General features: G+C 42.4%; 2 protein-coding genes across 2 annotated transcripts; one reads left to right on the top strand and one right to left on the bottom strand.

The window, feature by feature from the left end:
• Window positions 1-1,751: 1,751 nt before the first annotated feature.
• pi4kab (phosphatidylinositol 4-kinase, catalytic, alpha b) lies at window positions 1,752-27,536 on the bottom strand. Its single transcript, XM_061071531.1, has 54 exons — window positions 27,398-27,536; window positions 26,410-26,526; window positions 25,787-25,880; window positions 25,135-25,223; window positions 24,976-25,048; window positions 24,618-24,868; window positions 24,422-24,488; window positions 22,652-22,800; window positions 22,491-22,556; window positions 22,300-22,396; window positions 22,003-22,194; window positions 21,783-21,883; window positions 21,487-21,616; window positions 20,680-20,809; window positions 20,494-20,589; window positions 20,185-20,368; window positions 19,492-19,592; window positions 19,031-19,199; window positions 18,896-18,946; window positions 15,190-15,298; window positions 14,526-14,662; window positions 14,308-14,441; window positions 13,769-13,851; window positions 13,602-13,672; window positions 13,389-13,513; window positions 13,220-13,301; window positions 12,908-12,991; window positions 12,542-12,631; window positions 12,033-12,152; window positions 11,003-11,095; window positions 10,752-10,908; window positions 10,541-10,668; window positions 10,270-10,428; window positions 9,797-9,948; window positions 9,616-9,723; window positions 9,375-9,502; window positions 8,834-8,992; window positions 8,666-8,745; window positions 8,175-8,374; window positions 7,745-7,835; window positions 6,774-6,941; window positions 6,525-6,578; window positions 6,292-6,412; window positions 6,073-6,202; window positions 4,624-4,767; window positions 4,456-4,526; window positions 4,267-4,373; window positions 4,048-4,152; window positions 3,806-3,931; window positions 3,582-3,702; window positions 3,248-3,407; window positions 3,075-3,164; window positions 2,883-2,966; window positions 1,752-2,790 (listed from the first exon to the last, which is right to left on the bottom strand). The coding sequence occupies exons 1-54, from the start codon at window positions 27,494-27,496 to the stop codon at window positions 2,739-2,741; spliced, it is 6,279 nt and encodes a 2,092-aa protein (XP_060927514.1). The 5' UTR covers window positions 27,497-27,536; the 3' UTR covers window positions 1,752-2,738.
• On the top strand, window positions 15,624-18,539 carry serpind1 (serpin peptidase inhibitor, clade D (heparin cofactor), member 1). The gene is made up of 7 exons (XM_061071532.1): window positions 15,624-15,709; window positions 15,889-16,159; window positions 16,357-17,000; window positions 17,129-17,277; window positions 17,365-17,489; window positions 17,638-17,782; window positions 17,937-18,539. The coding sequence occupies exons 2-7, from the start codon at window positions 15,897-15,899 to the stop codon at window positions 18,126-18,128; spliced, it is 1,518 nt and encodes a 505-aa protein (XP_060927515.1). The 5' UTR covers window positions 15,624-15,709; window positions 15,889-15,896; the 3' UTR covers window positions 18,129-18,539.

Raw genomic sequence — 27,536 nt, 5'->3', positions numbered from 1 at the left:
CACTTTGAAAACACATCAGATCTCATTGTGAAAAAAATGTACGTTGGATATTTATACTGATATGGACAGTTTAATGTCTTAGGAACAAAAGGATGCCACATCTTTGATGGAAATAAAAGTTTTCAGCCTACAGAGGGCTCACTTTTATAGACACCCTGAAAATCATAGTGAAAAAGTGATGTGGCAGGCTTGTCCATTTTGCCAAAATTCAATTTCTGCAACTCAAAATGCTTCTCAATATCTTGTGTGGCCCCCACGTGCTTGTATGCATGCTTGACAATGTCGCGGCATGCTCCTTATGAGACAACGGATGGTGTCTTGTGGGATGTCCTCCCAGATCTGTCTAAGGGCATCAGTGAGCTCCTGTAAAGTCTGAGGAGCAACCTGGCGGCGTCTGATGGACCGAAACATAATGTCCCAGAGGTGTTCAATCGGGTTTAGGTTAGGTGATCGTGAGGGCCATTCAATTGCATCAATTTCTTCATCCTCCAGGTACTGCCTGCATACCCTTGCCACATGAGGCCGGGCATTATCGTGCATCAGGAGGAACCCAGGACCTACTGCACCAGCGTAGGGTCTGACCATGGGTTCAAGGATTTCATCCCGATACCTAATGGCAGTAAGACTGCCGTTCTCTAGCCTGTAGAGGTCTGTGCGTCCCTCCATGGATATGCCTCCCCAGACCATCACTGACCCACCACCAAACCGGACATGCTGAACGATGTTGCAGGCAGCATAGCGTTCTCCTTGGCTTCTCCAGACCCTTTCACGTCTATCACAGGTGCTCAGGGTGAACCTGCTCTCATCTGTGAAAAGCACAGGGCACCAGTGGCAGACATGCCAATTCTGGTGTTCTATAGCAAATGCCAATCATGCTCCACGGTGCTGGGCAGTGAGCACAGGGCACGCTACAGGACGTCGCGCCCTGAGGCCACCCTCATGAAGTCTGTTTCTGACTGTTTGGGCAAAGACATTCACACCAGTGGCCTGCTGGAGGTCATTCTGTAGGGCTTGGGCAGTGCTCAACCTGTTCCTCCTTGCACAACGCAGCAGATATCGGTCCTGCTGATGGGTTGAGGACCTTCTACGGCCCTGTCCAGCTCTGCTAGAGTAACTGCCTGTCTCCTGGAATCTCCTCCATGTTCTGGAGATTATGCTGGGAGACACATCAGATCTCCTTGCAACGGCACGCATGGATGTGCCATCCTGGAGGAGTTGGACAATCTGTGCAACTTCTGTAGGGTTAAGAAATCGCCTCATGCTCCCGGTAGAGATAATGACTCTAGCTAAAGCCAACACTAATGGAAAACCAGTCGAAGTGATCAAGAGGGAGAAACTTGAAATGGCCTCCACATGCAAAACCACTCCTATTTTGGGGGTAGTCTCATTGTTGCCCCTCTAGTGCACCTGTTGTTAATTCCATCAACACCAATGCAGCTGAAACTGATTAACAACCCCCTCTGCTACTTAACTGACCAGATAATTATCAAATAAGTGCAATTGAATTCATGCCATACCCTGATAAAAAAGTGTTTCTTTAATGTTTTTGAGCAGTGTAAAATACAGCAGTCTCGATCCGAGGGCATTTCTACATTAAGGCTTCATGAAAACCCCTCACCAGCATTATTTAAGTTTCTTACCTCTACTTATTCTAGTTTACGTGTATTGTTCATACTAAATATCACCCAATGTAAAAGTCTCCAAAAGGAGAATTTTCTTTAGAATAAACCATCACAATCAAGAACAAGACATTTAAGTTAATAGATCTTTATTTGATATTATATCTTATGTGTTTTCATTCAAAAGGCATGAAGACATAAAAGGAGACAGAAAATGGGCCACATATATAAATATACAAAGAGAGGCATAGTCTTTACAATCAGTAACATTACATAAAGGCTCAAGCTAAACGTATGGACATGGGGCACAGCACTTTGGATTACTAAAAAACAACTTCCACCAAAAAGTCACATTGGTCACAGGCCACATGGGAGTTAACACTGAACTTCATGCAACTGCCCGACATTCAAGCTGTGCCTTCAACCGTCCATAAACCATAGAGAAGTTGTTCTCATGTGCGTCCCCCCCCCCCCCTTTGGCAATGCTAAATATATAAAACACAGCCCCGGTGTAGTAATTGAAACCATGGAAACCCCAAAACACAGAGAGAGCGTAACCCAAGTATATCCAGTGTCACTGGGAAGTATGAGACAAGTTCCATGCCACAGATCAAATGACTCCTGACTGGTCCGTGACAAAAACAAAAGAGGAGCACAGTAGTACAGTCAAGTACAAGATGACAGAATAGGCCACGCTGGTCAGAACTGAAACCTACTACTAAGGCTACTTCAAGTATCCGATTACATTTCAAACCCCATCTAAAATCTTCCAGAATTCACATTCACAAATATTTTTTCATTATTTCAAATCGGCACAAACTCTGATAACGAATATATAGTGAACGTGCAGATTACCATGAGTATTTCAAGAAGTGCACGGAAGTCAAGATGCTAGTGCAATAGTGTAGTAATTGAAAACAACATTGATTTTCAACATAACATAATAAATAACAGAGGAGACTTGAAAAGTGGTTTGAGAGGAAACGAGAAGCCAAACATCCAACAATCAGCAGAAACTATGAGCCACATTCATCAGTGGTGAACATTATTAACAAAAGGCACAAACTCATGCACACACCATGTACCTGCCACTAAATGCACATGCTTAGGCACACGTGCTTAGTATGGGATCTGATTTTGGTAATACTGGATCATGTCGTAGGTTTTACTCCTGTAAGACAGAAAAGAGCAATCAGGTGAGTGTAAGTCTCAGAAAACCAGATAAACAATGACATAAGAGGAGCTTGTGTAAACTCTGCTGACCTGTTGCTGAGGAAGCAGTTCTGAATGACTTTAATGATGAAGGAAGCTGCGTCTTTCTCACTCAGACCCGGGTTGAATCGCTGCCTAGATGGTGGAGAAAGAGAAGATGAGCAAAAAACTAAAAACCTTCAAACAGCTGGGTCACATTCACAATGTCACACACATGCACACGCTTCCCAAAGCCTGACTCACTTGAGCAGTTTGATGGTCTGTCCTCTGAAGCAGGGAAGTCCAGTGTCCAGCATGAGGTTAACTAAGGAGACGATTCCATCCATGTAGGGTCTGATTCACCAGAGGAACTTTTATCAGTGTGTGTTGTCTTTAATGTACAGTGATCATTTCCTACAGCACATCTACAGACTCACCTCACAGCCAGGTAGCCTCTCACACACATCTCCATGAACCACTTGAAGGGCGTCGCCTCCATCTTGCCACCCATGATCATCACCATCTCATCGGTTAGTTTGATGTCCGGCTCCCAGCCCAGATTTCCGCCGGGGGAACTTTCGAACATGAACCCAAAGTCTGGAGGAGGAGACACCAGAATTATTATTATTATTTCATCATTCTGTTAAGGAGTCATGTCAAGAGGCCTATGACGATAAGAACAACACAAACAAAACAAAGTGTGGTGCAGCCCTTCATTCAAAGCAGGGCCATGCATACACATCAACTTCAGTACATGCACACACTACACACCAATGTGGATGAGGTGGCCCTGGCTATCCAGCATTATGTTGCCATTGTGTCTGTCTTTTATCTGCAGCAGGAACAGCAGTAGGCTGTAAGCTGCCGTGCTGCGGATGAAGTTGTATCTTGCCTGAAAGAAGAAGAGTATCAGAATAGGAATATCTGTTAATGCTGAGAAATAAGGAATCGTCTTACAGGTATAAAGGACTGATGACGGGAACCTTTGTGGTTACCTTCTGGAAAGCTAGCGTGGATTCATCTCCATACTGGTTCCTGAAATAGTCGTACATGCCAAAGTCTGTCTGTCGGCCCAGCTGATCACGAGACTTGCAATCTGGGATGCACTCGATCACTCCACACTGTGGTGGAACATCAGAAACAGGAGGAATGAGAAGTGGTTTGAGTTTCGGGGGAAAGTTATATCATCATAGTAGAACCTGTAGTACAGAGGAGGAGAGGTTTTATATGAACTTACTCCAGGGGCAGTGGCCACCACTCTGTAAGGAAACACGTAGAGGTCCAGGCCCACCAGCTGGAAGATGTTCTTAAACAGACTGATGATCTGGAGAGCCAGCATGTCCTGTCAACACATCCACTATGTTGAAATTCTAGCCAAAATACTTGAGGCACATTAGGATATCATGAAATTAATGTTAGATGATATTGTGATGGGTAAAGGGTGTGAAATGGAGACCTGTCTGCAGTCGTCTCCCACTTTAAAGATGGCTGCCTGCCAAATAATTCTCTTGGCCTCTTCCTCGCTCTTAGGGTCGTCCACAGAATCGGAGCGACACATCAGACCTGAGGGGAGGATGTCATGATTTGTCTGTGCACAGTTTGAGAAGCAGCTTCAGCTGGTTTCTTTGACAGTGATTTTCTTTACCTTCTTTTTCCAGCTCACTGACTCCACACCTCCTGACTTTGAATTTGGCCAAGTAGGGAGCTTTGGCAGCACTAAACAGTGACATGAGCAGATAGAAGAGGTTCAGTGAAGCTGTTTGTGAATCTGGGAAATGTTTCCAGCATTACAGTAGTAGATGGTGAGGCCCACCTCTGCATGGGGGTCCCAGACTTGTAGTCGATATCCAAAACTATGGCCTCAGGATTGCTGGGAAGATAACAGCCCGGTTGGACTTTGATTTGTGACATGGATTCCAGGCAAGCTCTTTTCCTCTCCTCCCCTTTGGGAAAAGGTCTGATGTAGACAAACAAAAACATCATGAACACAGAGTTTCCAAACATCTATGGCTGATGCTACTCAGAGGAGAATGCATGGGTATCTCACTGAATGACTCCAGACCACAAGTGACAGTCAGGCCCTGCTGTTATTCACAGAGGGAACTCATCGGGGTGCAAAGTGATTGAGAGTGGAAGCCAGGGGACAGAGGTCTCTCCCCCGACATGTTACAATTAGATCTGTAATGAGGGCAGAGGGGAATTCTGTCATCCTCTAGTGGGATGACAAACAGCTCTCTGTACGTGCGAGCAATAATGGGAGCTGTCAGAAAACGAATCATCAGCTGCAGAGTGTACACACAGGCCGACAGGTAAGCAGGGGCAGCAGGAAGACAGCACACAGCGTCTTCCAGGCCGGTGCATAATCAGAGAGACAGTAGGGCAACTAATGGCCTAATGAATGAACAACAATGGGATTGTGGGAGCAGATCAAGGTGCTGCCAGGCAGGTAAAAAACAAAACATGAAGGCTCAGGGGTAAACTGATTATCACTTCAATAACATCTTAAAGATTAACCAGAGTGTAGTGTTACTCAGTAACCAAGGCATCCAAAGAAAAAAGTAAACTGTGGTACAACTCTGAGGCCTTTTGACAAAGTTCGGTGTGGCCATCAATTTTTCAATGTACCTTACAGAATTTTTTTATTAATTAGAAAGAAGGGAAAAGAAAGATGAGCAGCAAAGATAATTATAGTGAGTGAATATAATTAGTCTGCACTGATTCATGAATTCCTTTCTGAAATCCGCTACTTGATCTGGACCTGCACCAAATATGAATGTGCTCTTCCCTCCTTGGGCGGAGTAATAAATCAATGGGGTTAAAAGATGCTGTGTTATATAGTGATAACAGGGTAGTACAGCTTGTAGAGGGCACTTGCTTTGTTTTGTTTTGTCAGCAGGTTACGCCAAAAAAACTATTGAATGGATCTGAACAAAACTTGGTGGAAAGATGCGGTCATTGGTCCAGATAAAGGGGCGTATCCAGGAACTTTTAAAAAAAAAAAATTTCTTAAACAGTATTTTGACATTCTTGTTGGTCTTTTGCAGATGTGAGCTCTACTGACTGAAGTTGTAGTTTTAGATGTTTCAGTATCAGTTGGTTGGAGTGAAGATGCTGTTTGGAAGGTAGGAAATATGTGGTATCTGTAGTGTGCATGTTTCATATATGTGATCATCATATAGAAGATAGTAATAAAAAGGTGTATATGTGGTCAAAAACATGCTCAACACCATGGTTAGTTAAAAAGTTAAAAGTGTGTTCATACTTGATAATTGCTGACACGTTGGTGATCTTATTGAAGAAGTCAAACTCTCGCTGGTAGAAATCTTTGGCTGGACCAGACAGCGAGCCTGTGATCTCCTCCACCATCTCTTCCAACAGCTCACCGATGTCAGCTGTAAGGAGGGAGATCAGAGCTCTGTACATTTTTATGTTCATGTCTGTGCACGTGTGAGCAAGAGAGACAGAAACTGAGAAATCTCACGATCTTTTTGGTTTGCTTCCTCGTCCAGGTATATGTTAGTCTTCATGTTCCAGATGAACTGGTGAGCCAGCAGCTGAGACTTCTGAGCAGCCCACAGGATGTACTCTCTCACATAACCCATCTACACCAGGATGCAGGGGGGAAAGACAGATGACGGAGGCGGTAATAGTTTAATGATCTGATGATATGTGAGCTTTAAATGCAGTGAATAACAGAGAAATCAGATACTTTACCTTGTCGTAACGAAGAGCTTGGACGATTTGAGGAATGTAAAATAAAATGGCATCCTAGAAACATGGAGGAAATATTTTACAAGCAAGAAAAATTCCAGAATCATGTCAATATAGATACAAGTGATCTGGAGTTTATCAGGCACAGTTTCAACAGATTTTCTCAGGGCTGTGTTCACATTATTGTGAATTATAAATTCCTGAATGGAACTGAGATAATTTGTCCAACTTGTTGTGTGTATGGGTTCATACCGGGGGAAAGGAGCGGAGCACTTTGACCCCGTACTGGGCGGTGAGCGGGTGAGGAGGGTACATGGAGGAGAAGTAGGAGAGACCAGTCGGGGGATCAGCAGCGGCCCAGGACAGGATATGACTGAGCTCTGGAGAGTCGGCATCGATAGTGTGCCAGGTCACCAGGAACTGGGGAAATGAATAAAAGAAAGAAATATTTAAATGTGGGCTAATGATTTTTGACATGAGTGCTTGAATATGTTCTCCCCTGGAAAGCATGTGTTTAAGGATCTGTTATTTCTACATTACATATTAAAGAAAACCCAGAACATGATGGAGTGTTTCGCTTCACTGCAGAGGAAAGTTTATTACTTTTTAAAGTGACTAGAATAAACAACTTTGAGATGTCAGGGAGGATTATCTGCTAAATCATGGTGGCCTTTGGGGAAGGCTGTGCTCTGCCTCCCCAGCTCCTTCTCCAGGCAGGTATGAGCCTCATTAGGAGTTCAGTCAAGTAGAACTAAATGAAAACAACTAGAAAGCTGGAGGGAAAAGATGACTTCATAACTTCAATAACACAACAATATTTTAAGAACCAGTACATAGCAACTGGAAAGCAAACAATGTTTCGTCAGAAATGCAGAACAGTGAACTTCAAAAGTTATTTGAGAAAAAAGTTAATCTCTATAGTCAAAGAGTGTGAACAGCACTTAATGAAATGAAAGTATTAATTGTCAAAAGCTGCGAAATCCTGCATATTCAGAGACAAGTGTGTGACTGAATCTCTAGTTATGGCTCTAAATGGTTGTGACAGTTCAATACATTGTTATTCAAATGCAAAATGAGGCGTTGAAAAAGTTTTACAACAGATCGTAAAAGTACATATAAAAATAAAAGAGTGAGTACAGAAAAAGTAAAAGCGAAGTGACAGCTGTAGTGTATCACTCACACATGAGCAGAGTTTGGAATTGTTTTGTGACAGAGGACCTCACCTTGACTGCTTCAGGAACATCACACACAGCGGCTGGATCCATTCGCACCAGTCGAGTCACCTCTGAGACGATCGCCTCTGTGTTTTTAAATCTGAAAACACAAAAGGGGGAATATTTTTTTCCTTTTCAGATAAATCACCCTTGTTATGTAATAAAACTACACGTTTGTCCATTGTGTATGTGTAAAATTGGTGCTTAATAGATGCAAATTGCACATATCTTAAATCATAGTAATTCCCGATATAAGATGATGTCACATGTGCAAACCTGAATTTTCTGCCGGGGCTGTTGTTTGAGCATCTTTAGATTATTCTCACATAGCTAAAACACTTTTAAGATACTGTTATTGGAGTTAGTCATATTTTCAAATTTGTCAGACAGAATCTATCTGACGTTGATAAAATGCAGTGCATCTTTTTGCCGTGTGTACCGAGCAGGCAGCTGCAGGGCGAGGTAAGGTGCGATGCTCCACGCCAGGTTCACGTTGTCTTTCCACTGTTTCTCCGTCAGACTGATGTATTTGGATCTCCAGTTAGCAATGCTGGTCTCCACCGACTGTTCAGTAGCAATGGCGAGCTCCGGAGTGGATAACGGGTTGTACCATGTGGTCAGCCGCTCGATCTCGCTGGCCTGGAGAGAAACATGATTAAACTCAGACAGGTTTCAATTTGGGAAACATGCTCTAAAAGTAGTGGTACAAGGAGATTTTAATGATCTGGCCAAGACTTAACGAACTTAAAGCCACTGTATGCAGGAAATGAACATGTCTAACACTGGCTAATTATACTGCAGCAAAAAGTAAAGCCGGCTGCTATCTAAATCCCAACCCCAATTAATTTATTATGACACAACACCAGAACTACTAGATACTTTCTTTCGTCATTATCACGTATTTGTCAACAGTTGAATGGAGGTAAATACCAGTAGAGCTAGAAGTAGAGTCCTGCGTTTCATATAGTATTTGTGCAGCTGCGAGCCTCTGTTGCTTTTTTTGGACAGGCCTGAAACAGAACAGGAGCAAGACTTGTGTATCAGCAACACATCGCAACAGCGGAAATTTATTTGTAAACAATATGTGTACACCGTTACCAGATTTTTTGGATATGGTGGACATCCCAGAGGACAGAGGGTAGGTGTTGATCCATCCCTGAGCCGCCTGCTGCCTCTGGCCCACCGCTGCATCCAGATTGCTGCGGCTATCTGCCACTGCCACCACAGACAGGCTGTTCACAGACATGTCTTGAGGATCTATAAAAGAAATATTATTAATTCCTTCTTTTTATCCCCAAAATATGAAAATAGTTTAAAAGCCCAGATGCCATGATCACAAGTGTTGTTTGAAGTGAGTCAAAGCAGGAAAACAAGCTTTTTTCTAGACAAAGAAGATTTCAGAGGATTGAATTTGGATAAATGAATATTGTTGCCCCCTCCATTAGTGTCAGCTGGGAGGTGTAACCACTAAATTGCCTCATGGGAACAGAAAAAGGACAATGTAATGAACTCTAAACATTTCCTCACAAATTATATATTAACAGCTTCAACATTCATAATTAGTATAGTGCGAATTATTAGTCTGCTCATTAATTTATTAAAACCAAAAGTTTAGGCCACAGATTTCTCTCTGCTGTACCTGTAGGAACCAGCTGGCTGGCAGCGAGATACTTCTTGTCAGACTGCAGGCTGGCGTAGAACTTGATCATTATACTGATGTCTTCTCTTAGCCTCTTATCTGTCTGAGTGGGGAACTTGGGAGTGACACTACAAAATGAAAGAGATGATGAAGACATAAGTGGACTGAAAGAGACAGAACGATTTAAATCACTTTAAATCTCTTTTTTTGGCCAACAAATTTGGATTTGAGTTTTTTCTACCTGAAATAGTCGAAAGCTGTGGAATAGATCTTCTCGCGAAGCACATTTCTGATGGTGGCATTCGTCACAACATCAGCATGCAGAAGAGTCAGTCCTAGTGTCAGAAGTCTGAAATGAAAGGAAGTGATGACACACCTACATATTGCAGCACTTATTTTTTACATCAGTGGAGACACGCTACCTGAATCTTGGCCCAATGGCAGCAACATGTCGGTTCAGACTGCTTTTGGGTCCTCCGACAGTCAGAGACAGAGACCTCTGCAAAATAGCAGTGAAAATTTCCACTTGGTCCACACTGCTGTACTTTGCTATCTCAAACCTCTGCACCACAAACTAGAGAGAGAGAGACGAAAAGAGGGATTAAAGATGTAACAGTTTCCAGTTGTTATGCCCTTAAAATAATCTGTTCAAGTCCAAGTCCATTTTATGAAAAATACATCAAAAATAATAGAATCAGGTATTGGTGAACTCTTTAAGCTACATACAAATGTAGAAGAAAATACACAAAAGTCAATATTTTCAAATGATTTTACAGTATCTTCCTTTAATCAGTTTCATAGCACCGCATGTGCATGCTTAGCTTTAAAGAAACTGTGAGAGTAACACAAGTTGAGAATAGAGAGGACAGTAAATCAAACCAGCGGTGTCACTGACCTCTATCCAGAGAAAGTGAGGGATGACGTCAGGTGCACAGGGTGCAGGTTGACTCTCCTCTGAAACAGCCAGTGGGCCGGCTTCTACTTTAGCCTCCGAAAACAAACCCATCTTCAACTCTACTGTCATCTGCCAAGCTCCTGCCATCTCACGCATGAACTAGGCAGAAGGAAAGGAGAAGATAAGAACTAATCTATTCTAAAATATAAAGACACACTTTAATTAAGAAATAGTTCATATGCATTTTATGAAAAATCATAATTATACACACTGGCACTTCCACCCCGTTGTGTGCAGCCAGGAGCCATTCCCAGCAGGCAATCGCAGATTCCATCCCATGCTCTGTAAACATCTTCAGAGGAGACCAACACAGATGGTGCAGGAGCTGAGGATCGCAGTCTGGAAGAAAACAGTTTTTATCACGACTGAACTATTTCCTAATGCTGAGAGACATTTAGGTTAAATGAGGCAGAGCTGCTCACTCTGGGTAGATATAAGCAGGGCGGCCATCTTGAACATGGACTGGGTGAAAGCCTCTGGGTCTTTTCTGTCCAGAGCAGATGTCATCTGAAGGATCATCAGCTTGTTGAGGTCAGACTGACTGTGAGTCGCCTCTGAGAACTGGATCATACCAGACACCTAGGACGCATATAAACACAACAGTGTGAATCATCCTGTAAACAGAGAATCCCGGAAAGTCATGTCATCTTTATATTTGTAAAAATGAAGACACCTCTCCTGTGTAACGGTTGCGCAGGTTGAGTGATGCCATGAAGTTGGAGTAGTCCTTCTTCACACAGGCTGGTCGCTCTGTCAGCTGGGTGGTCTGGTACAAAACACAGTTGAGGAGCCATTGAGGGTCAACCAGTCACGGCGAGGAGAGTAAGATATACGTAGCTGTGCTGTAACACGTCTGGATATACTGGAAGTTATCATGTCTGAGCCCTGAGTCTATATTAAATGTTCAGACCAACCTGAGGGAAAGCAGCCTATGGTTGGCCACATGGTGGAGGACAGCCCCAGCACAACCAGTAAGCCAAATGGGCAAAGAGCCAACCAACCCACCCGTCCAATGCAGGTAAGTAACCAGGTAACCAGCAAATCCGTAAACCAGCCAAGCAACCAGGTAGGTAGTTCGGTGCAGTTTAATAAAGACAAAATACAACAAATGAAGCAAATGAAAAGACAGATATAGCAGAGTGCGAGCCCAAGCACACACACAAAATGCATAGCAAGCAAAACAATGTCACACAGACTTGTAACCATGCACACATGGACATACAGTACTGTAAACAACTAACCCTAGTGTTTACAGTGCTACACAATTAGCGCATATGTGCACGACGTATACAAAACACCTGTGGTCAACAGAAACGCGTTGACAAAGCAGCTAAAAAAGCACATTTATTAATGTTAAAAAGCCAATAAATGTTGGACAAATATTAATAAGCATCAGAAAACAACCTACCACCAGCCTCAAAGTCTAGGTTTAAAGTTTGCTTTATGTTCAAAGTACCGTCAGTGCAAAATATAGACAAAACAAACAAAAAAGTGTTTCTAATAATACAGTGTAGTTATAGTGATGGATGCACTTTTTTTCTGCAGTCTTATAATGTGCTTAACATGTGCCTAGTAGTAGGGTTAAGACAATTAATTTGGAACATGTATATTCGTCTGTCCCTGAGGTAAATCTGACATTTACAAGACAATAACTGAGGTGAACTGAAAATGTACATGTGTTAGCATGCGTGTAGATGACTCACGCCGAGCGTGGTGCTCTGTCTGTTGTAGCCTGCAAAGTGAAGAATGCTCTCTGTGGCCATGGCGAGCCCAGTGTGCTGCGACAGCCCCGACACCCAGTTCTGATGCTTGTTCAGGTACTCCTGCATTCCACGTAACATTCAGGGGAGAAGAGTCAGGAAGAGATAGCAGGATAGACAGATAGAAGGGAAAACATTAATAAACCAAAACGATGGCAGATATCATGTGTAAAGTCAAAACATATAAATATCTCCCTTATATTAATTTGTACAGTTTATATTATAGATTTTGATTACTGAGGAAGAGTTGCTCAAATGAAAAGTTCAACTAACGTTGAGTAGATGTTTAATATTTGAATATCTCAACTTTCAGAAAATCATTTTCTTAGATATACTTCATTATAATTGTAATATATAATATCATTATAAGCAAATAAAAGCTACAATCAAATGTGTTTGTCTACTTAAATCTGTATCAGGCATGTCTTTAACATGAAGGTAACAGAAGTGACCTGTAGGTGGGACTTTGTGACTGAAGGGGCCCATTTCATCGCCTCTTTCAGGATCTCACCACAGCGTGCAGCAAAGTCCTTCACTATACTCTAAGAGGAGATAACAAGGATACAGCGTTATTGAATGAAGTGCTAATGGAGACTAAATGAAAAATGAATTTAATTGAATTAGTTAATTGGTGATCAACATCAAATATCTGCTACACAGTTTAATTCAAATCTCACACAATCTAATTTAATTGAAAAGATCAATTCCACTTAGTGAAAAAATGTTTAGACTAAGCATGAACAAGATCACTACTGTGTTTATAACCGATGCTGTGCTGTCCTCTAGTGGACATACATGTGATAACAACCCAAACTCACCTCTCGGGCTTCATACGTGTCAGGGACAGTGATTCTGTAGGGGGTGTCTGGAATGTCGTAGTATGGCTGGTCCTTGTGAATGTCCTGAACAGACAAATAAGGAATTTCTTGCAACTGAGGCGTCTAGTTCCTATAAAAACACCTTCATAGGATTAAATAACACTTTCTTCAGGCAAAACGTATCAAGACCTGCTTTTGTTCCACTGCAAAACACAGTGTGACATTAATGACAACTGATTTTTGGCCACTTATAGATGTTGTTGTTCATCACAGGGGTTGAACATGCCCCCCCCCCCCCCCCCGGCTACTTACAGCGCTTAGTGACAGAGACAGTGTCTGCAAAATATCCAACATGGTCTTTAACACACGACCACTCCACAGCAGATGGGGGAATCTGGTTGAGGTAGAAGGATACAAAAAATTATGTTAAATGATGAAAAATAATGGAAGCAGATACGGTGAGTGAATGATTACAACTCACGTTTCAGCCAATCCAGAGAGGTATTTGTCTGCCACTCTACGGATCCTCTTGTGGGTGTGGTTAAAGTTGATCAACAAGAATTGAGCATGTCGTTCTAATTCCTCCTCATGCTCTTTGGTCTTTGGCTACAAACACGGTAAATAAACTTTGTCTCTTAATTCAGAACAAAATATATATGATCAGTACAATGTCCAGAGAAACCATGTTACCTACCTTCTCAGCCATCATCTGGAGGAAGACTTCAAATACCTTATCACTGACACAAATAGTGCACTGCATCATGCCTGTGAACATATGAAGACGTTTGAATTATTGTTTTTGTTTGAATTACGCAATTTGAAAGGAGGAAGAGGCCGAGGTTTAAGGGATAAAGGTCTCACCAGATTTGTCCTTCTGGATGGCTTTGTCTTCAAAGTATCGAAACATGACCTGGAACCTGTCGGGATCGTTGGAGCGCAGCATCCTGAACGTTTGCAAAAGATCAGGATGTATTACAATCAGACCTAATTTTATGGAAGGATGGTTTCAGAAATGTTCAAGTATATTTTAAAACTAGCAACTGGCAACTAGAACACATGCCTACACCAAGGCCAAACAATCCTACACATCTGTCTAGATCTCAAGCTGAAACCAGATACGAGTTAGTCAAATCCAGTTGGTATCTTCCACATTTAAAAATATTTTTTTTCATATATATTTTTCCATAGAATTTCACCAGTGGATTCCACCCCCTCCATTTAGATAGCATTGAGAAAAGATTTCTTAAAGCTTTTATAAACCAGAGGAATTATAGCACTTTCTCAGTGTTCATACAGGCTCTGAACATAACTGTAAGACGGACATAAAACTGGTGAGTGTCCTTTAGGAAATAATGCAAGGAGTATCAAAAGATAAGAAATTAAATGCTGGATCTGCTGACCTCATGTATTCTAATCTGTAGACTGAGAGCAGGTACGTGGACATGGCGAAGTCCAGCTTGTTAATGAGGGCAGATACTTCGGGAGTCGGGTCCAGGAGATTGCTGATGGTTGTCCGCAGATCACTCAACTCAGCCTGGAGGACAAGAATTGAAGAGTTTTACCGTATCTTTTCACGACCTTAATGCAAGAAAAAGCATTTCGATTGTAAACCCTGTACCTGTGTTACTGTGTCATTCTTCAGAGCCGAGTTGTACTGCAGTTCGGAGCGAAGAGGTTCTCCACTGGGGAAGGTGAGAAGGGGAGACTTGGTGGCAATCTCACACACGCCCTCATACCACTCCTCTGGCCAGAGCCCTGAAAAGACGTAAATATTTGCAGAAATGTATTAATAACACTGATGATACTGTTGGTCTGATTGTAAGATACTATCCCTCATTTAAACAGGTTATTTACACCAATGAAGGAACATTCCTATATAAGTTTGGTTATATTTGGGTTGATAGTGATGATAGAAATTAAAAAAAATCTTTAATAACAAAGATGTTTTTTCCACATAGATAAAATGTTTAGTTTTCTCCATTTGACAAGAAATAATTCTCCATAATTACTTGAACTTGCATCTCTTCCGTAGATATAAGCTAAGCAAACAAGTCTGAGGATCTATGACCCACAAATGAAAGCAGCGTGACGCTCGATGTTTTGAAACCTGGCACAGGTCACAGCTGAGTTTCAGAACAAGAGATTTTGGAATTGGGTGAAACTGATGCCCAAAAATCTAATATCAGAGAATGTGACTTTAAATAACGGCTCCCACTCATTTTATGGAATAGAGTGCAGAACTTTCTTCTCTGTACACAGGAAACAGTTCATCCTTTGCTCACCTGATCCTTCAACAGCAAAACCCATGACCACCGAGTACAACCAGAAGTCCCTGAACAGCTTCTGGAGGCGGGGCTTGGCCTCTTTGATTGGCGGAAGTCGTCTGGTCAACTGAGAGTTTGACAGAAACAGTGACAGAGGGAAAGAACAGGACAAATCTTAAGTGATAATAATGTTAATCACACAAATGATCACATTCAGGTAAAATAATTCCGACAGAAAGGAATGGAGAAAATCCATATCTTTCTCCTTTGGCCAAAATGTAGACATACAAAAAATAGGAACACACAACTGAAAAACATTACATACCAGAATATGAGCTTTTAATTGATACTAAATATTCTAAATCGCTGAATTGTGAAGAGTTCAAAGTTTAAGTCAGTCACAGGACTTTTTGGTCTGTTTGATCTGGTCTATTTGTTCAGGAGGAGCCGACATCAAAGTTCAGTTTTGTATTCAATTCTTTGCTCTTAGTCCCACAAACAGAAGCAACACAGCACTTAGCACCAGCACACAGCGACGGTAAGCGACTTTTCCTACAACTTTAACTTATTATTAAGGGAACTATTTTGAATTTCTACCCAGTGAAGAGGTTAATTAATTCCTACAGATGTATTTAAAATGTAATTTGATCAATTCTACCAAATGCTGATCAGACAATTAACCAAGTTAAAGTTAAATGTCCATTGCTTGTGCTTCAGCCCTCAGGATGTGGGTCATCACTGTCATCTCAGCGACCTGTCTGTTGGTCAGTCCGTCCCTGGCTGGAGTCAAGGACCTCAGCTCTCACTTCAGTGACCCACTGCTGGAGCCCAAAGGCTTGGAACCAGACGGGACAGTGAATATAGAGGCCATTCCCCTGGAGTTCCACAAAGAAAACACGGTCACGAATGACCTTGTTTTTGATGGTTTTGAGGATGAAGATTATATTGATTTTGATAAGATCCTGGAAGCGGGCAGTGATGACTACATGTACGTTGAACAGGTTTTTACTTCTGTGAGGTTACGTCACAAATTTAATATAGAGAAAATTACTTTAAAAGGTACCCTAACCAATATAAGACACATGTGCACACATACAAATACATATGATGCAGCTGCTATGTAATGTTCTAAATAGCAAAGCATGTGGTTGTATTATTGAATGAAGTATTTCTGATGTTCTGCAGTGAAGGGGATGAGATAGATGACATTGCCACGCCAGCCCCAGACATTGATATTTTCGCGGAACCCTCTGACCCAAAGATTCGTCGTGCAAGACTCCTGCGGCTGTTCCACGGTCACTCTCGCCTTCAGCGCCTCAACATCGTCAATGCCCATTTCGGTTTTAATCTCTATCGAAGTCTTCGCAACGACGTCAACCAGAGCGACAACATCCTGCTGGCGCCTGCTGGCATCTCCATCGCCATGGGGATGATGTCTTTAGGTGCAGGACCGGGAACTCACGATCAGATCTACAAAGCTCTGGGATTTGCCGAGTTTGTCAACGCCAGCCACCACTACGACAACACAACAGTGCACAAGCTCTTCAGGAAGCTTACACACAGGCTCTTCAGGAGGAACTTTGGTTACACGCTACGCTCAGTCAACGATGTCTACGTAAAGAAGGATATCCAAATCAAAGATACTTTCCGCGCAGAGACAAAAGCTTATTATTTCGCAGAGCCACAGTCAGTGGACTTCAGCGACCCTGCGTTTCTGGACAAGGCCAACCGACGCATCCAGAAGACGACCAAAGGGCTGATCAGGGAACCACTGAAGAGTGTGGACCCAAACATGGTGCTGATGCTGCTCAACTACCTGTACTTCAAAGGTGGGAAACTAATGACATACTGTTCTGCACCTACTCTCAAATTATGTGCAGGATTTCAGTATTGCAGAAGTACAATTTCAGCACCTCTGTCACAAAGTAATCACATGACTCTTTGTGTGTGTAAACAGGTACATGGGAGCAGAAATTCCCCAAAGAAATGACTCACTATCGCAACTTTAGAATCAACGAAAAGACAAATGTACGTGTGCCGATGATGAGCAACAAGGGGAACTATCTGGCTGCTGCTGACCACGAACTGCAGTGCGACATCCTTCAGGTGGGTGGCCTCACAGTGATTTGAAGTATTAATGTGAATATACTGATCCATAAACGAGCTGCATAAAAACAACTGTCTTATTTCCAGCTCCCATACACAGGAGACATCAGCATGCTCATTGCTTTGCCTCGAAAGATCACTGGCATGAGGACCTTGGAGCAGGAGGTCTCCCCCACCGTTGTCAACAAGTGGCTCAAAAACATGACAAACAGGTCAGCAGCGTTCTTTCGGTCAGCTAATGAATAGCTGAGGAGGAACACTGTTAGTAAATGATTACAAAACCCTTTTTCTCTTACAGTTAATGGTTTGAAAGTGTTAAGATCTAGACTTAATGTAAGTTTTTTCTACGTCTCCCTGCAGAACCCGTGAGGTTGTGTTACCTCGCTTCAAACTGGAGCAGAACTATGACTTGATTGTGAATTTGAAGGAGATGGGCCTCACTGACTTGTTCCAGGACACCGGAGATTTCACTGGAATGACCTCTGAAAAGATCGCCATGAACTGGGTGAGTAAGACGGAATGAGTGAGGATTTTACTGAGACATAACCAAACCAATCCTAAAATCAAAAGGTCTGTGCGTCATACAGTAACCTGGACACCTTATCAACTGTGATCAATACCAACTTCTATTTCAAAATGCTTGTGATCTCCGTCTGCAGCTGAAACACCAAGGAACCATCACTGTGAATGAGGAGGGGACCGAAGCTGCTGCTCTGACCCAGGTGGGCTTCATGCCCCTCTCCTCTCAGATCCGCTTCACTGTGGATCATCCCTTCCTCTTCCTGATCTACGAGCACCGCACAGACTGCCTCGTGTTCATGGGCCGGGTGGTCAATCCCTCACAGAGCTAAATTTGAACAAAGCTCTAAACCATTCACTACAAAAATACATCTTTGTTTAAAACTTCTGACAAAGTTTTAATGAACATCAGAAATATTACTGATTAAAAAAGCTGAGGATTTGTTTTTATTTGTCAATTTTTCCAATTGGTATAATATGTGAAATTCAACAGGTAATGAGTCTTTATGTGAAGTTTGTCTCTCTTGAAAATTTAAACTTATTCTTTCATGTTTGTCAGAATGACTCAATGACGCTTGTTATCTGCCTGTTAATGTTTTATCTCTTAGTGGAGGAGTGTACTCAACTCAACTCTACTACATCACTGTCATTATCCTCATGCTGTACTGTAATATGTGCAGAAAGGCCATGGATGAATTTTATTATCAACAAAGGAGATAAAATAAAAAAAGAACACCACTATACGAGGGACATCATTTCTGTGACTGAATACATGACATCTAATTTTTACAGAGGGAGTCTTTAAATAAAGAAACCGTATCTTGTTATTTAATTAGTGTGTCAACAAATACAAATTCTATGAATTGCTCTTTATTGTAGGTGTGTTATTCAACTTAATTAGCTCAAAATGTATCTCTTGGGAAAAGAATAGACTTTAGAGAGTCCATAGACTTTAAAAAAAGAAAATCAGTAGTGAACTATTGACACAGATATTTGGACTGCAGCTGACAGGGTAAATATTTGTTCATGGAGTTAAAAGCTAACTAACAGCTTGGATTCATCTGTAAGAAATGTGCAGGGGAATCGTCACATTACTCACCACAGCAATCACTGGAATAAGAACTCCAAGATTTCCAGCACTACTTGATGCCTTTGGGAGATAAAGAGCCATTACCAATGTGTCAACATCGCCGTTATCAGCTTCATTTAGTTGTTTGTGCATGTCAGCACGTACCTTCAGCGCTGGTCCCTTGTCTGAGGCCCTCTCACTGGCTCTCTTCCCCTCCAGGCCCAGTTGGACAAACAGCTCTAAAAGGTTCACCATTAGCTCGTCCACCAGCATCTCCCCCTGCAGGTTGGCTGCAATGTTGGCCAGAGCGTTTATCACAGCCAGAGAGCAGTGCCTGATGGGAGAAAGATGGTGTATGCAAACAGTTGTATTCTGTGCAGACATGAATGTGCAAGACCAACAAGACATCCTTAATGCAGGTGTTTTTTTTTAGTTAATATACAACAGAAGAGGCTACTGCAATGTAAACAAGGGGACTTAACTATTAGAGTCAAGTACGGCTGCCCACTTAGTAGCAGTGGGCAAAGAGCCGAATTTATAAACATCCTCCAGACTACATTTTCAAATTTTTAAGCCAAAGCAGTCCCCCAGTGTAAATGGTAAACAGGACAGGAGCAGATACTGACCTGTAGCCATGATCTCTGTCTTTAGTAGCTGAGTAAACAACTGAACTGGCCTGCACGCTGATCTGCTGGAACAGGTTCCACACCTCTTGGTAGATGTATTGCTATGAGAAAGACAAATGAAAATACTAGAAGTAAGAGCCAATACAATTAAAGATGAAATACTAAATGTTTATTTACTATTCACAATATTTACTTCTTCTCAAAATGAAAAATCAAATCATTAGGAATAACATGATAAAATAAGCCAGTTCTGTATCGGGCTGAACAAGGCATTTTGTAGGTGATCTGTATCTGCGACATAAGGTCAGATCCATTTCCAGCCCTTAATTGTAGCCTTTCACACTCGGAGCACACTGGCTGTCAAAACAACCCATTACAGTTCAATGGTGTGTCAACTGGAACACCGGAACCTATTCTTAATGCACTGAGCAAGAAAACAGCAGCTTTCAATAATTACAGCATGTCGGCCGATCTGGGTTAAGTTTTAATTTGCTCCTATTTAAACCACAGATGTTTTAAACAATCACCCAAACCCATCAAGTAAATGTATATTTCTCCTTCAACTAAACAAATAGTTTATTCTTCTCAATGATCATCTGGTAGTTAATTACTTCCCTCACGTCCCTTTTCACCCATCAATACGTAAAAGAATAGAGGCAATGTGCTCTTTAAATGTGACATCATAGTTCTTACATTTCCTGTGATGACCATACAGCCGAGCTGGTCGATGATGAGCACATCCAGCGGTGATGGAGGCTGGCAGAACTTCTGTTGTAGGATTTGCAGGATGTACTCCATGACTTTAGGAGTGTCTCTCAGAGCCACCGCAATGTGGCCCAGTCCTCGAATGGTGTGATCTGGGATAAGATGAGCGTCCCTGGCAAACATACAAGTTGTATTTTTAGAGTGGCTGCTCATCGGTGTCTAGAGCCAGAAACTATTCTGGCTGACTACACAGCACAAAATGCTCTCTTTTTGTTGTTAACTATAAATGTTGCTCACTTGTCATTTTCTTGTGAAATGTACAGACGATTGGACAGACTGGCTAAAAAGGCCTCTGCTATCACTTGGTCCATTGTCAGTCCAGCTTTCAGACATCTGAGAGACAATAAAATATATACAATTAAAGTTTAAATAGAAATACATGAGAATCTTTCTTTACAGCTGTGCTGGGTGTTTGTGTCTGACCTGCAGATGTTGTCAATGGAAATGTCTCTGAGCTGCTCATACATAGACGGCTGATAGTTTCTGTTAGACAGGATGCTGAAGGTGGACTGAGAATGCTCATTGACCACGTTTATCCTAATTTCTCCAGTGCCTTAAAAAGAGTAAAAACAGCAGAGACAGAAACTTTAACACAAGACAGAATTCAAAACAAGCATTTGAAAATATATTACAATTAAAAACCACTCTGCAAAATATGATCCTGCACAGAAAAAGGGTAAATGTAGAATCAAACCAAAAGAGAGTGTCATCTTTTATAATTGAACTGCTTAACTAGCAGCGGATCTATGAAAAAACAGTGTGCAAGGTGGCCCTGAAAAATCATTCAGCTGAATTATGTTTCCAATCGTCCGTATCTGCAGCTGCTCATCAATAAACACCCTGCTCAGATCAATAATGGATGAGAGCCGGACGTAACAATAGTGTCACTGTCGTTGATGTTTATTTGTTACTGCAGCATCCGCCACAGCATCTAGTCCCACTACTGTTGGCTTTCATCATTTGTGACGTATTGTGAAATCATTATAATTTTTAGGAAAACCTTTTCTTTCTACTAAAGCCGGGAATTATGTACAAATTAATATTAAAATACAAAGATTCAGTCAGTCTTGAGCCATTTTCAGACTGAATTATGTTTTCTGGTGATGCCAACACTGTAAACAGGACAATCTAAACTCTTCAAAGTCCCTAATATGACTCATGGTACATTTTAGAACTAAATCTTGTAGGCGGTTGAATCTCAGTCCAGTAATAGATAGAAGGCGTCTTTACCTGTGTTGAATTGGCTGTGATACTTGTAGAGTTTTATAAGAACAGGGGAAGGAACCACCAGGAAATCCCTGAGAGAGATTGTGGCAGAGTGAGCAACAACTGGAAACCTCTCACAAAGACGACCCATGCCCTAGACAGAGGAGAACATAAAAGAAAACGAAAACTAAAACTTTAAAAAACAGAGCACATTCATCAGCTTCAACCCAGACATCTAACGTTCTGACAGAAAACGATCTAGTACCCTTTGAAACATTGTCCCTCTATTTTTAAAATACCTCTCTGTCATAGTATTCTACCTGTAGGCAGCAGATGAGAAGGGGCATGTGAGCAATGATGACTTTACTGGAGGTTTTCGACTGCAGTTTCTCGGAGAGTTTGGTGCACAAATTCTCTGCACCTAAAAAAGTCAGCAGAAAGGAAAGTTGGCATCAGCTGTACAAATAAACACGTCTGGTATGCATCTGATCACAACATCTGAAAACACTGCTTTCGTCACGCTGCGATACAACCGATCACCTTGCTCATCTTTGACGGCCCACACCATAAGGTCCACGCAGGCGGCGTTGGCTTGGCAACGAAGCTTGAGATGGCTCTGTTCCCCGGGCAACCCCCCCGCATCGTGAAGTACCCGCTGCAGCTCCGATTGACTGCTGCTAAATTGCTCCAGTACAAAGTCGTGCACTTCACGTACGAACGCTGACTGCAAGGCTGAGAAATACAACGACACAATGAACATTTGACAAAACACAGCATCACAGAATCAAAAAAGTGTTGCTTAAATATTTGATAAATACGCTCTTTATGATGCTTTACCTTTCATGTAGTATAGTGTGTCACGCAGCATTTTGAACACGCACACATACAGAGGGTCACTGAAGGTTTTGTAGTAGAGGTTGATTGCAGGATTTGACTTCATAACAAACGAGAGAGACCAAGAAGGTTATTTGACTAATAATGACATCATAACCTTTTGTGTGCAGATGCTGATTAAACACTACAGTTACCTCTACAACTTCAGTCACAGTCGCATCCAGGGTTTTCAAAAAAGAGTCCGAAACACATTTCTTCACCTGTAAATGGACGACACACACACAAAAGTTGGTGAAGTTGCAAAATACATACAGAGGATGGGAGACAATCCAAGCGGTCTCTACTATTACTGTACCACGTCGAGGAGCTGCTGGAGAAGATCCACAGAAACCTCCACCTCGTTTTCTTCTTCCCCCATGAAGAGAGGAGACATTGAAAAACTGGAGCTGACTGTGGAAAAGAAGTGGTCAGGGTCCACTACACTGCTGTCTGGGAGGTAGGCGCCTGGAGTGAAAGAGATTTAGGGGAAATAATAAATATGAGTTCAAAATACAGATATATACTTTACTGTCGTCTACTGAGATTATTGTGAAATAAATATTTGTCTCTATAATGGATGTCTCCCTCTTTGACTTTTGATCATCAGTGCAGATTGATGACTAGGGTTGGGTACCAATACAGCCGGTACCTACCCGGACCGAAATGCAACGGAGATTTCGGTGCTTCATTTCGGTGCCTGAGCCAATGGAAGACTGATGTCTCCGCTCCTCCCGCCTCCTCACACTCCGCTCCTTCCTTCATGGGAAGCGGCGGCTCCCGCCGGCCGCCGGGCCCCCGCAGGCGCGGCTGCCGGTGGACAAAATCTTGTCCCCGCGCTGCCCGCGCCCCGTGTGCGTCAGGGCTCCCGTGCAGGTGGTGGTGGTGGTGGTGGGGGGGGGGAGATCTCCTCGTGAGACCTCTCCCCGGCACTGGCTGCCCCCCCCCCCGCCGTGCGCATTTCCTCCGTGGCGGTGCGCCACGACCGGCTCCGGGTCGGCTTGGAAAGGCTCGGGGCGGGAGGAGCGATGACCACGCCGAGAAATGTTTCATAAAAGCGTCTGCATTTGGGGGGGCGAAGGCGGGGGGCCGAAGCCCCCCTGCGACAGCCCCCGCCGCGGAGACACGGGGGTCTCTCCGCGTGACGGGAAAGCGACCCTCAGTCTTCATTTGGCTCAGGCACCGAAGTCAGAGTCACGAGTCAGAGTGTGTGTGTTTTGTATTTATTTTTTAAGTATAGTGTAAACTTTTGTTAACAGTTCGTATGTTATTCATAGTTTTAAGTTAAAAAGGGTTTTGTATTTATTTATATTTATAATCTACTTTAAACAGTTAATATATTTGGCAATAAAAAAGCCTTTCTTAGTCAAGCATCGTTTTGTGCACTTTTTTGAAAAAAGTATTAGTTCAGGCACCGTTTAGGCACCGGTATCGTTTTAAAAGTATCGGTTAGGAACCGGTATCGGATAAAAACCAAACGATACCCATCCCTATTGATGACACAAGAAAAAAACCTCAAACACCAAAAACAATGACAATAACAGCTTATGTTTCAGGTTGGGGACATTTTTCATGCCATCAAAGTCAAAAGAAAGTGAGCTGGAAATGCTTTTTTTCATTCAATTGTAAATTGATGGATGGATTTTCACAAACAGCAATATCAGAGGAATACTGGAATTTTCTCACGCAAGGTAAAAGTACTGTAAACTAAATCTGGATTGAGAAGGGACTGAACAATAGTGTATATAGTTGGCTATAAAGCTTGTTCGGAAAATGTTTCATTGTCATGTTACATAAGACACACACAGACTTTAGCACCACAGATGAGTCACTGCCTTGATGATAAGACAACTATGTGAGGGCCCATTCAAAGTGAAAAGAGAGATCACTTCCGGGCAATGAGATAAATACCTTCATTGTATGTTGTACTGTAGTATGTACTTAGTAGGTATGTAGAGTATGTGAGATGTATGTGCAGGGTATAAGTACATATACATTTATACACACAAGGTTATGGTGAGTTGACAGAATCCAGGTTTATGGACAAACACATATTTAATCAAGGCATCCTGTGTTTAAGGAGTTTTACCTTCAAAATAATGTGGGCCAGGAGTTGTAGGAGAGCAGGGGGAGTGGCCTCCTGGGTCTGTACACACCTGTGAGACAAGACAGTACACAACTCTTTAACCCACTGACAAAACATAAAAAATTCATGGAAAATTACACAAAGTATTTAAACGAAATTCCGTGAAGCAGAAAACATGCAGCTTGCTCCATCACCACACCTCCTGGTTGCTCCCTGTGCGTCTGCGCATGGTGTCACTCTGGCACACGGTCAGCAGCGAGGACGGGAGGATGGACCGAAAGTCATTGAAGGATCTGCGCCGCACTCCCTCCGTTTCCTCTGTGACGCAGCGGGTCTGCGGGGAATCTTTGGGGAACAGCTTTGACAACAGGGCTTCGTCTGTGTTGCTGTAGCGGCCGAATGCTCGAGTCATGCCGAGCAGGCCGGGAACAATGTATCTGCAAAGATAAACTAGAGACGAGAGGGCATTTATGAAGCTTTGTCACTATCGAAGGACTAATCAATCAAATTTTATTTATTTTTTTGTGTGTTTAATGTGTGTCTGTTAGTAAATGTACCTTTGTCTTGATTATCAGGCGTTTGGCACATCTCCTGCAGGGCCTGTATAACCTCCATTATAGTGTTTAAGATCTGGTCGGGAAACAGTAGAGACAACAAATTAACACATCACTCAAATGCACCAAAGTCAGTGGATCCCACAAGTTTTTGATACTGACCTCATGTCGGGAGTCTGGGTCCCTTTGAGCCACATCTGCCAAAAGAGTCACGAGACAGAAGCTGAAGGTTTCTGAAACCGGGAGAAGTTCTGAAAAACACAAAAAAACACAATTCAATTCCACATAAGTGCCCACATAATATTTATATTTTTATCCTGCTCATAGTGTATTCATCGTTCTTATATCATACAATTCCTGTTAATACTGTAATATTCCATTTATATTTCTACTGTTCAGATCTTATTTATTTACATTTTCACTTTAATATGCACAACACTCTGCACTTTTACTGCCTTTTTTGCACTTCTGGTTAGACGCTAAACTGCATTTCGTTGTATATACCTGTACTGTGCAATGACAATAAATCTAATCTAATCTAATCTAATCTAAAAGCAAGAAACAGAATCAAGCAGATTCCTCCAATAACTGAAAGGCAATCAAACAGTAAATATTATACTAAAGAGGATTAACGAGTTGAATGGCCTAACAGTATGTTGTCCCAATGCCATATCTGGCCAATATAATTTGGCTCTTGTAAGAACCTACAGTGCAAAAACAGCAATTTATACATCAATAGATGGATCATAACAATATATATAGTACTAAATAAGGGTGACCAGTAAAGAACAAACTGTAAGAGGATTGTTCGTACCCTTTCCTTTCTTTCCCAGGCTCTCCTCGATCCATTGGACCCGTGGTAAACCTCTCAATAGGCTCAGCAAGTACGGAACAAGAATGTCTTTGTGCTGCAAAGGAAAAGCAAACAACAGCAATTGTTGGCAAAGAACCGCACTTTTGTTTGTCGAACAAGCAATGATAAATCAGATGTATGGTATTGTTGGGACAAGAAAATATATGAAACACTGCATTAACGTTGAATATTGAAGCTACCATCTCAGAATAATCGGAAGCTTTCCCAGCGTGTCTCAGTGTGATGAGGTTAGAGGCTTTCGTGGCGAGCTGCAGGCCTAATCGCCAGCTTAATCAGATTATGGCAATAGAGAGAATAAGCTTATCGTGGTGATATGGTGTGTGTAAAGTCCTGTGAGAGGCTGAAACAAAAGTAGACTGATAGAGCTAATGAAGTACGACTAATCGTTTCTAAATGTGTTATCCTGAAGCATCCCTGTGGAACAAAATGTTAAATGTGTCACATCTGGATTTTAAATCTACCATAGTATCCAGTCACTGCTGGGACAGCCTGATGTTTAACTTGATGATGAAACGCAGCCACTGTGACAAATCAACATTCATCTACTGACCACCACCACTCACCTGCAAGCCAGACTCCACCAGAAACACAGCCAACGCAATGACAGCATCTCTGCGACGCACGTCTAGCGTGAACACACCACGGACTTCCTGTGGACACATGCATTGCAGCTTCTGGACCTGAAAAAGGAAAAATAAATATTCAAGGGAATTACAGGGATAGAAAACATAACACTCAAATAGAGGAAGCGTTGTCAGCTCCAATTCAGAGTTATAATATTTGCTAGAAGCCGTATCAGTAAATTGCTTTTCCCATGCGTTACACATTGATGTACACTGGCCCCTGGTCAAAAAGTTAACTTTATTATCCCACAAAGGGAAATGCACATGGTCATACACATCTCAGTTAAAACACAAGAGGCCCTCCATACATGCACACCCATCCACACACACGTATATTAAGCAACAGACCTACCAAACACAATCTAAATGTTCATCTCCACATACCACATCCTGCTTTCTTAAAATAAAAATACTCCGTGTGACAGTGTCTTGATGAGAGCATCCATAGCTCCCTGTTTATATGTCCTGCCCCCCCCCCCATATGAAAACAGATTAGTGCATTTCCACCACAGCTCTAATCCCAAACTCAAGGGTCCTTCCTGGGTTCCATCTCACCAGCAGGTTAGTGACACATGTAACGTGTCAACTCTGTGTGGCTCTTCACTTTGTAAACCTGTTTGACTGCAGTGCTGAGACACACACACTCTCTCTCTCTCTCTCTCTCTCTCTCACACACACACTCACACAAACACACACTTTCTCCTGCATCGCCTCCTCTTCCTCCTCCTTCTTCTTCTCCTGTCCCAGTGAACACACACACTGGACACACACTGACTCAAACTCCCCCCTGTCATGTCACTGATCACAACACAACCCTCGCTGGACCGGAAGCGCAGCTCCACCCGTGAATGAACTGTTGCTCCACGTTAGCTAATTAACAAACATCCGTGCTACAGGCGCTAAACTCGGGGCTTTTCTCCCGCCTCACCTTCTCGACCGGAGCGGGACGGTGGGCGGCCAGCGAGCGGGCCAGCGACAGCACTGTGTTGAAGTAGAAGCCCCTGGTTCCACCTCCCATGACCGACATGTTTACCCGAGCATCAGCCGGAGAGATTCACCGAGAGGAA

This window comes from Limanda limanda, chromosome 5, assembly GCF_963576545.1.
Source record: "Limanda limanda chromosome 5, fLimLim1.1, whole genome shotgun sequence".
Lineage (NCBI taxonomy): Eukaryota > Metazoa > Chordata > Actinopteri > Pleuronectiformes > Pleuronectidae > Limanda > Limanda limanda.
This window is presented reverse-complemented; position numbering and strand designations above follow the sequence as displayed.

Excerpts from the sequence above, each read along its gene's own strand:
- serpind1 (XM_061071532.1), top strand. The coding sequence starts at position 15,897 with ATGTGGGTCATCACTGTCATCTCAGCGACCTGTCTGTTGGTCAGTCCG. Across the intron at positions 17,001-17,128 it reads CAACTACCTGTACTTCAAAG|GTACATGGGAGCAGAAATTC; the intron begins GTGGGAAACTAA and ends GTGTGTAAACAG. Across the intron at positions 17,490-17,637 it reads CTCAAAAACATGACAAACAG|AACCCGTGAGGTTGTGTTAC; the intron begins GTCAGCAGCGTT and ends GTCTCCCTGCAG.
- pi4kab (XM_061071531.1), bottom strand. The coding sequence starts at position 27,496 with ATGTCGGTCATGGGAGGTGGAACCAGGGGCTTCTACTTCAACACAGTG. Across the intron at positions 24,869-24,975 it reads GCCTGATAATCAAGACAAAG|TTTATCTTTGCAGATACATT; the intron begins GTACATTTACTA and ends TCTCGTCTCTAG. Across the intron at positions 22,557-22,651 it reads TCCAGCAGCTCCTCGACGTG|GTGAAGAAATGTGTTTCGGA; the intron begins GTACAGTAATAG and ends GTCCATTTACAG.